General features: G+C 37.8%; 1 protein-coding gene across 1 annotated transcript; it reads left to right on the top strand.

Moving 5' to 3' along the window:
• The first annotated feature begins 6,320 nt into the window (after positions 1 to 6,320).
• Positions 6,321 to 8,389, top strand: LOC109217615. The gene is made up of 8 exons (XM_019381876.1): positions 6,321 to 6,383; positions 6,542 to 6,613; positions 7,156 to 7,386; positions 7,503 to 7,585; positions 7,673 to 7,797; positions 7,879 to 7,963; positions 8,049 to 8,184; positions 8,270 to 8,389. The coding sequence occupies exons 1-8, from the start codon at positions 6,321 to 6,323 to the stop codon at positions 8,387 to 8,389; spliced, it is 915 nt and encodes a 304-aa protein (XP_019237421.1).
• Positions 8,390 to 9,940: the final 1,551 nt, after the last annotated feature.

Genomic DNA, 9,940 nt, shown 5'->3' with positions numbered 1-9,940 from the left:
GAAAGTACGTCTCAATTGGAGTATGCTCGTGTGTTGGGAAGCTTAATGTACATCATGAACTGTACACGACCTGATATAGCTTGTGCAATAAGTAAACTTAGTCGATTCACAAGTAATCCAAACAAACATCACTGGGTGGCAATGAAACGAGTTCTGGGATATTTGGAATATACCCAAGACTACGCTTTGCACTACAATAAATATCCTGCAGTTATCGAAGGATATAGTGATGCAAATTGGATAACCGGCTCAACAGAAACAAAGTCCACAAGTGGATATGTTTTTACTGTTGGTGGAGGAGCAGTATCTTGGAAGTCTTCCAAACAAACGTGCATCGCTCGCTCTACAATGGAATCAGAGTTTATAGCTTTGGATAAAGCCGGTGAAGAAGCTGAATGGCTTCGAAATTTCTTAGAATACATTCCGTTCTAGCCAAAACCTTTGGCTCCTATTTGCATACATTGCGATAGTGAGGTTGCAATAGGACGGGCAGGGACCGTTATGTATAACGGAAAGTCTCGTCATATACGACGAAGATATAATACCGTTAGACAACTACTTTCTAGTGGAATTATCACTATTGATTATGTAAGGTCAAAGGATAATGTGGCGGATCCGCTTACAAAAGGCTTAACTAGAGAGGGAGTTGAGAAATCATCTAAGGGAATGGGACTATGGCCGAGGACAAGTCAACATGGCGGTAACTCTACCTAGAATTTTGGATGTTCCGAGATCTAGGTTCAAGGAGCTCAAACAAAGTTGTGATTGACCGGTTCAACCTTGTCAAAGTAAAATCTTTGGTCCCTTCTCGTGATGAAGACAATGTTCAGTAACAAGGATAGAACTTTACACGTTCTTTAATGATTACCTAAGTTTGATGTGGTATTTATCAAATAGTGTCAATCTAAAGGATTACACGTTTAGGAATAACCTATGTAAGTGTGAAGTGGAAGCCGCTTCAATGAGAATTCTGTAAGGCCAATTCTCTACGCACTTATGAAACCAGGCGGTGTTCATGGCTGAAACGAACACAACAATGAGAACCAAAAGACGGTTAAGGGTTGGTTGTGTGACATATGGTTGTCTAGGTATACACTAAAGTTCGACGGTTCAAAGATATCAAATCTACCGATTGACCGAGTATATCCGACATATGTTCACTACGGAAAGTTCAAAGGGAAACCTACTTATCCAGATGCAATTAATCCTTACTTGCAAATCACACAGCTTTCATCTATGATCATTCTTGTTACAGCCATTCCCATTCATGTGGGGGATTGTTGGACTTAGTGTGAATTGGAAATGGTGGGTAATAAAATGGAGGGAAATGAAAATTTGAATGAAGTGAGCTTTTGTCTTGAACTTTGTCCCTCATTGGTGAGGGACAACTACATTTGTGTGTATATATATAGAATCACTTCTTAAAGCTCTTAAAAGGAGTTGAAGAGAATGAACCCTCGCGCCGTCGTCGTCGCTCGCTCGGCTTTGGCTTTGGATTTGGATTTGGAAAATGATCGATCGATAAGATTATTTTTGGACAAAATTTATTAATTAATTAAATGTCAGTTAGTTAGCCGCTGTCCGGGCGTGACCGCGGTAGGACCGCGCCAGAACACTGCTGCAGATTCAGAAGGCCACTCTGGCCGCGGTCCTGGCGTAACCACGGTAGGACCGCGGCAGGACGCGCAAACTTCTGAACAGACACCTTTTCCAGAACAAACATCACACCTCTTCCAATAATTGCCTATAAATTCTGAGGCATGGCTTCGTTTTTAACACACTGAAAAATTACAAAACTTCCTTCTTTCTGAAAATATTGCATTCTAATTCGCAGTCTCTCTCTCTCAAATTAGTAAGTGTAATTTTGCTCCGTTCTTTGAGTTCGTTGGTATCCTGCAGTTTGTATTGCCACTGTTGCAGGAAGGTTTATTCCTTTTCATCCTGGGAGGATTTAATCCATTACCTTGGCAACGTGTGAGGGGGTTAATATTCCTTAAGGACGCACAAGCAAATAGTGGACTCGGAATATTTTTTATTCTTTACTGTTTTTCAGTTTCTTTTATTCTTCTAACAGTTTTCTGATTTTGTATTTTAACACAGTAACGGATTACAAGGGGAGGAGGAGGAGAGCACAAGGACGCAACTGTCAAGAAAAATCGTAATCAGTGGATGCAACAGTAGTGTCACCCACATACCAAATGAATTACAAGAAATATTAAACATTCAACAACTCAAACATATATCAATAGAAAGAGACCAGAATCCAAAATAAATTCAAATACACACCCACGAAAATGTGATTACCAACAAAAAAGTGATAGCAGAGAAAGATTTCACCAAACAAATTGCCAAAAAAAGATCTCACATCAGATACAATTACAAAAAAGGAAAGAGAGAAGATCCAAAATTTAAAGAACAGCAGCGAAGTGCAATAAACAAAGAAAGGTAAAGATAAAACATATCAAAACTGAGACCTCACCTTAAAAGTGCGAAGAATTTGGGAGAAAGTAGAAGAGATTTATGAAATTATTAACCATGAGCAATAGAATGTAATCTATTAATATAGAAAAGGAGAGGCAAATTCATAAATATTGCGCCAAGTGTCAAAACGAAAAAATGACACGTTTCAATTTTTCAGACAAAATTCCAATAAGGTAGGAGATTTACAAAAAATTATAAAATATAATTTGGCCAGTTATTTAAAGACTCCCACGTTTTAGCATATCTATTCACAACATGACTCCCACGTTTTGTTGGACTCCCAAGTTTCTTACCACGATCATGTATTTAAGAAATTGGACTCTTCTTTACAAATAATTTTACATAGAAATAGGAAGAAAGGGGAAAAAAAATACTCCACGATCCTCCTCGCAAAACCAAACTGTCACGACCCAAAATCTAACCATGGTCGTGATGGCGCCTATCGTGTTACAAGGCAAGCCTATTCCCAAAATATTACTACTAATTAATTTTCAGGATTTAATAAAATAATACCAACATTTAAATTTCTCATAAATTAAATCAACTCTAAATATAATTAATATAACTACGGAAGCTAGCCCCAAACATCGGGGTGTAACTAAGTCATGAGCGTCTAAAACTATGAACTAAGATATATAACTGTCTAAAAGAAGAAATGACAAAAAGAGTAACGAGGTCCTGCGGACGCTGGCAGCTACCTTGCGATCTCTACAGATAGTCAGCCTGAACTCAACGAACTCACCTGGATCTGCACATAAAGTGCAGGGTGTAGTATGAGTACAACCACCTCAGTAGTAACAGAAATAACTAAGGAACTGAGCAGTAGTGACGAGCTGAGCAAAATAGTCCAATTATTTATTTTTCACAATTTTAAAAAAATAGTCCAATTATTTATTTTTCACAATTTTAAAAAAATAACATGAATAAACAGGTAAATTCCATAACTCAGTAAATGCAACAAAGAAATTTAACAGATAAATGCAGCAACAGCAAAAGTAAATGCAACCTCACAGCAATGTCACTCCATCACTCAGCACTCGCACTCAGCACTCAACACTCAACACTCAATACACTCAACACTCTGCGCTCACTGGGGGCGTGTACAGACTCCGGAGGGGCTCCCAAAGCCCAAGCGCTAAGCACGGACAACTCACGTGCCATCATATCAATACCTGGATCCGCACGGTCAACTCACGTGCTACGCGGACAACTCACGCGCTATGGTATAAATACCTGGACCCGCACGGTCAACTCACGTGCTACGCGGACAACTCGCGCGCTATGGTATTGATATTCTCACAACCAGGCCATCATATCAATACCAGATCCGCACGGTCAACTCACGTGCTACGCGGACAACTCACGCGCTATGGTATAAATACCTGGACCCGCACGGTCAACTCACGTGCTACGCGGACAACTCATGCGCTATGGTATTAACATTCTCACAATCAGGCCATCGGTCTCACTCAATCATGTACCTCACTAGCCTCACCATCATCAACAAATAATGGGACACAGCCCACATCAAGTATCACAGCATATTAGCAAATAATAGAGACTGAGGTAAACAAGTACAATAATTTCTATGACTGAGTACAAATAATATGAACATGAATAAATTAAGCCTAAGCATGATCTCTAACATGAAGGCAGACAAGTTCAACAACAAGTACCTACGCAAACACAGATGATGGCCATAAGGCCTCACGGGACGGACCAAGTCTCAATCCCTTGCGGTGCACACCCACACGCCCGTCACCTAGCGTGGGTATCACCACCAAACAATCACATGATATCAATTTCTCCGGATTTATACCCTCAAAGCCAGAGTTAAAACTGTTACTTACCTCAACAGCGTAAAATCTTACTCCGGGATGTCCTCGTCCCTTGACTCGGTCTCCAAAAGCTTCGAATCTAACCATAATCAGAATACTACTATCAACATAGTCTAAAGAATCGAATTACACAATAAAAACTACATAAACATGCCAAAAATCCGAAATCGGCCAAAAACTCGGCCCCGGACCCAACGTTCAGAATCAGTCAGAAATGGCAGAATAATATCCTCGTCTCTCCCGAGTCTAACGCATATAAATTTCTGTCAAAATCGGACTCCGGTTTTGGTCTCAATCCTCAACGTATAAAACTTCTCCAAAACTCAAACCTAACCTCTCAATTTCACTATTGAAATATCCAATCAAATCCCAAAAACGAAGATGGATTCATAAATTAATAAATCATAATCGAGTACGAGAAGCACTTAACCCAAATTCCATATGATGAAAATCGCCTCCAAAAATGCCCAAATCCCGAGCTTCCCCAACTCAAAAGTATGACCCGAATGAACAAACCCTAAGTTTCTGTAATATTTTCTACCAGCTAATTCTGCCTCTGTTTCTTCGAGCCAAATGATCCGAAACTCTTCGATTTTTTATGCCTCCAACTTAAGATTTCTTCGTGAACTTCTAAGTCAAGTTAGGCTTTTGAATCACTCATTTGACCCTTATAATCCAAGGAGAGGTATGTGGTTTTTTAATTATTTCTTTCGATAGCTATGACTAAGATTTTTAAATCGAAGATATAAGTATGTGAACCGATAACACGATTGGGAGACTTCTTCGTAATTAACCTGAAAACTCTGGCACGATTTGTTCTTTTTTGGATTGAAGGCACATTAGATCCGTATTGTAATTAAACGCGACCCTGTGCAAAAAGAATCCGTACCGAATTTGGACCTAATTCTTTAAGTAAAATATCATACAGTGATCGATAAAAATGAGGATCTCTCATTAATGCAGTATTGTCACAAATTCGTATCGATATCTATATAGATTGCTAACATTGGACGCGATGAGATTTAGCATAATACGCGATCTGAAAGTGTTTGCTTTCACGGTCTAAAAAAGAAATTCGCGAAATGCTTGAGGTGTTGTCATACTCAATATGATGGAACGGGCTGTATTATTGACTTAAGAATATCTGACACAAGACGCTATTGTAATATCTTCAAAAGATATAATATAAAGAGACGCCTTATACCATACACAATCTCCCATACACATCTATTTTCTCAAAGAAGTCATTCTCGAGTGCAGCTGATGGCTCAATTCGCGGAACATTGTACAACTAAACTTAATTTCTACACGAACAGGAGATTATATATCTACTAACTTGGCGAGGCATAAAACTCTAGTCCATATACTCGGTTCACTAAACACTACTCCCTAGAGACATCAGCTAATAGGAACGATAAGAGCAATAAGCTCGAATTCAAGCTAGAACTTCTAAACTTCCAACTTTTGCCAATTCAAAGCCAAATTCTACCACAGACCTCCAAATTATATTTCGGACACACTCTAAGTCTATTAAAATCATCCAACAAAGCTAATCGAATCATAAAAATCCAAATCCGAACTTCTTTTGACTCATAAGTCAAACTTCCGGTCTGCTTTTCTACACTTAGCTTTCTAATTAAGAGACTCTAAGTGTTGCTTTCACTCCAACAACTACCTACCGAACCCAACCTACCAACTCGATACAACTCCAACACGGCCGAACAACATATAAATAAGCTAGATGGGGGAAATGTGGCTGATAACCCTCAGAACGAACGATCGGTCGTTACACAAACAGTGGGCATCAAAGCTAACCCCCATAACTTATAAACTGTCTCCTACACTAATAATGTTTCCAACGTCTTTACTTTTCTTCTATTTCACCTCTTGCTCAAATTACAGAAGTTTGCAAATATGGTTACAACACTTCATGAAATCAGTCAAATTTCAAGCAATTCGATGCAATAGAATCTCAAAGTTAGAGTCGTTCGAATGTGGGAAATGCCGGATCGTTTCAATCCTGAAAAACCATATTCGATTGAGTTGATTTTACAAGATGCAAAGGTAACATATTCAACTTAATTACTATAGTTCTAAAATTTCTATTCTTTTCGGGTTTTAGCGATAAATTTTTCACAATAAGATGTACCAATTGTGAAAAATTACATATGTTTAACTTTTGCATTTTGCTTTTGGTTAAAATAATCTGGTCATTTGTGCAGAAACGATTATGCAACTTGGCTCATATAATAACAAACGATTATGCAACTGGTCATTTGTGCAGAAACGATTCTGTTTTTTAAAGTAGTTTGTTATTAATTTCTTTACGACGAACTTACGGCAAATTTACTTATTCAACTTCACTTAGTTTTAAAGATTCTATTATATGTTCGATGCTTACACATCTTTGGAGCCTCGCTTTCCCCTGGAGGTTGATTATGATCACAAAATGCAGCATTTAGCTTTCAGCACTATTTCTTCGCCAACATCCTGACTCTACAAATATTAGTTTTGTCATGTAAAGTATATTAGAAAGATTAGCATTATTTATGGTTAAACTTTTGCATTTTGCTTTTGGTTAAAATAATCTGGTCATTTGTGCAGAAACGATTATGCAACTTGGCTCATATAATAACAACATGCTAATATTTAACCAACAGAAGTGCAAAATCACCTCAAGGGGTCATTTGTACAGAAACAATTATGCAACAGTCACATGCTTTGCCCTTACTCCAACATCATCCACATCAAGCCTTCACAAATTGTGCACTAATCCGTGCATATATTCTATTTATTTGCAATATGATACATTCTAATAATTAATCTATCTTTTTAGGGTGATCGTATCCAGGCCTCTATTGGAAAGTATGTAATTAAATTCTTTACGACCAAGATACATGAACTTGGCCTATATCGCATGAACTACTTTGTCGTCGTACCAAACAACTTGAGTTTAAAGAATACACCACACAATCTGAGGCTGACATTTACACAAAGGACAACGGTTGAGGAAATAGTTGATTCTTCATTTCATATGAATATCTTTAACTTTCGTCCTTTTGATCAGGTAACGACTCAGGATGTCGATGAGGCAGAATTATTCGGTAATTCTTCTCTTCCATTATTACCACGCTTTACAAAATTGTCTAACTAACTTTTATATTTGTAGATGTCATTGGTCAGGTTGTGAAGTATGAAGATGTTAAGACCCACAAGCAAGGAGATAACGACAGTGTCTTCCTCAATGTTCAACTCGAAGATGATCAGTAAGTTATACGTTAATACAAACTATACTTTTATAGTTTAATTATTTATATTATTTTGTTGATGAAGGATTACCTTGAAACTTATAGGAGGAACAGAATTACGGCAACCTTATGGAGTGAACTTGTGGATCACATTCAACCTTACTTGAATGGAGCTATCGACGAATCTTTGATTGTTGTTTTACAATTTATGAAACCTCAAAAATTTCGAGGTTTACCAAATTTACATCTATATTTAAAATTTAGTTTCAAAAAATTTCTAGCTTCTACTTTTTGATTTATCTTATCTACAGGTAACTACTCAGTGCGTAGTTGTTGGTACTCTACAAAACTTCGGATCAATTCTACTCTGCCGCAATATGTTGAGTTTAAATCTAGGTTTGTAAAGGGTGTAATATTTTTTAATGGTACTTACATAATGATACTAACATTTATAACTTTTACCACGTTACGACATATGCAGATTAGTTGCAACATGTCCATCTAACTGTGAGCGGATTACTCAAACAAGCTCTCAGCAAAGTTATTCTGTCAGAGATGAATTAGCCAAAGTAATTATATCATTCAAAACTATCACGGATTTAGTTCAGTGTGGAGAAGTGAGTTAAATTTAGTATGAATTTGCATATTTACTTTATGATTTCTCAGTATAATTTAGAACAATATTTTTTTTTTCTTAAATAGGAATGTACCTACTGGATTGCTGCTAAATTGGTTAATTTGGAACTTGAACGAGGATGGTCATACTTGGCATGCAACAAGTGCACTAAAAAGGTTGACAAAATTGGGAACATTTTTTTGTGAGAAATGCAATGAAGAACAACATTCTGTTGGTCTTAGGTAATTTTCATACCATATGGTTTTAAAACATATAAAAAGTAAATGCACAAGACAAAAAAAAAATTTGGCTTGCAGGTATCGACTTCAAGTTGGTGTTATTGATGGAACCGCTTTTATCTCATTATTGCTTTGGAATAGCGAAGCGATGCAGATTCAAAAGAATTGAAGCAAGGATTAGTTGAGGTATACTAATAAACTTAATTTAGTTGTCAATTATAACTTTTCTAACCTATGAAATTTGGTGTAGACTTCCGTTATAGATGACGACTGTTCTTATCCAAGTGAGCTGGATGATATTCTTTGTCACGACCCGGATTTCCCACCATCGGGAGTTGTGATGTCGCCTACTAACGGAGCTAGGCAAGCCAAACATTTTAAACATTTCCTGATTTCACCTCAACAATAACAATATAAATATAACGGGTCATTTAAATAAAAGCGGAAGTCTTTAATATATAGATAACTGAAAATCCAAAAATGCGGAAGTTTAACATTTCTCTACCCAAGACTGGTGTCGCTATCTCACGAACTACTAAAGAGTGCTACAAACAAGTCTGAATAGAAATGCATAAATTTCTGTCTCGGTACAATGAAAACAAACTGAAAACATGGAAAGGGACTCCGGCCTGCGAATGCCAGCTAGGCTACCTCGTAAGTCCCTGGACTGAAGTCAGCTCCCGATCAATATCCTACTGCTGTGGTCCAAAAGCCGTTCCGGTACCGTGATCTGTGCAAAAGAGCACAGAAGTGTAGCATCAGCACAACCGACCCCATGTGCTGGTAAGTGCCTGGCCTATCCCTGGCGAAGTAGTGACGAGGCTAGACAGGACTACCAAACCAACCTGTGCAGTTCAATATATATATGCAATAAAAGGAAAGAACAAAGAAATTAAACAGTTAAGAGGGAGGGGAGCATACTATGGGGGAGTACAGTCCGGATATAAAGTCAACAATTTAAGTAAGAAACAGGGCAATAACAATAATTAATGAGAGCAGGAAAATCAGCAGTTGCACGGCATCAACCTTCGTGCTTTTACTCTCATTCTCACCAAAAGCAATCAAATAAAGTGCACGGCATCACCCATCGTGCTTTCCCTCACATAACACTCATATCATGGCACAGAATGATCCTTCGTGCAATTATAATCAAATCAGAGCACGGAATGTCCCTTCGTGCATAAATAATCAAAACATGGCACGGAATGACCCTTCGTGCAAATATAATCAAAACATGGCACGGAAAGACCCTTCGTGCATAATATAATCAAAACATGGCACGGAATGACCTTCGTGCATAATATCACTCTTCCTCACCCAAACAGTAATCACAACAAAACGGGGCGAGGGGATAAACAATAATAAGAAATGTCCCGGCAAGGGAATTACACAATTAACAGCTAAATCCCGGCAAGGGAGCAACAACAATACTTTCACATCCCGGCAAGGGAGATAATCAATATACTCAAACCATCCCGGCAAGGGATTAATCATATCACTTTCTATTTCTTTCATTTC

Source organism: Nicotiana attenuata, unplaced genomic scaffold (assembly GCF_001879085.1).
Source record: "Nicotiana attenuata strain UT unplaced genomic scaffold, NIATTr2, whole genome shotgun sequence".
Classification (NCBI taxonomy): Eukaryota; Viridiplantae; Streptophyta; class Magnoliopsida; order Solanales; family Solanaceae; genus Nicotiana; species Nicotiana attenuata.
The sequence above is the reverse complement of the archived record's forward strand: the minus strand, read 5'-3'. Positions and strand labels throughout refer to the sequence as shown.

Bases quoted from the DNA above. Each gene is read 5' to 3' on its own strand.
- LOC109217615 (XM_019381876.1), top strand. From the start codon at position 6,321: ATGCCGGATCGTTTCAATCCTGAAAAACCATATTCGATTGAGTTGATT. The intron at 6,384-6,541 runs GTAACATATTCA...TCATTTGTGCAG, and splicing joins TGATTTTACAAGATGCAAAG to AAACGATTATGCAACTTGGC. The intron at 7,387-7,502 runs GTAACGACTCAG...GTCATTGGTCAG, and splicing joins ACTTTCGTCCTTTTGATCAG to GTTGTGAAGTATGAAGATGT.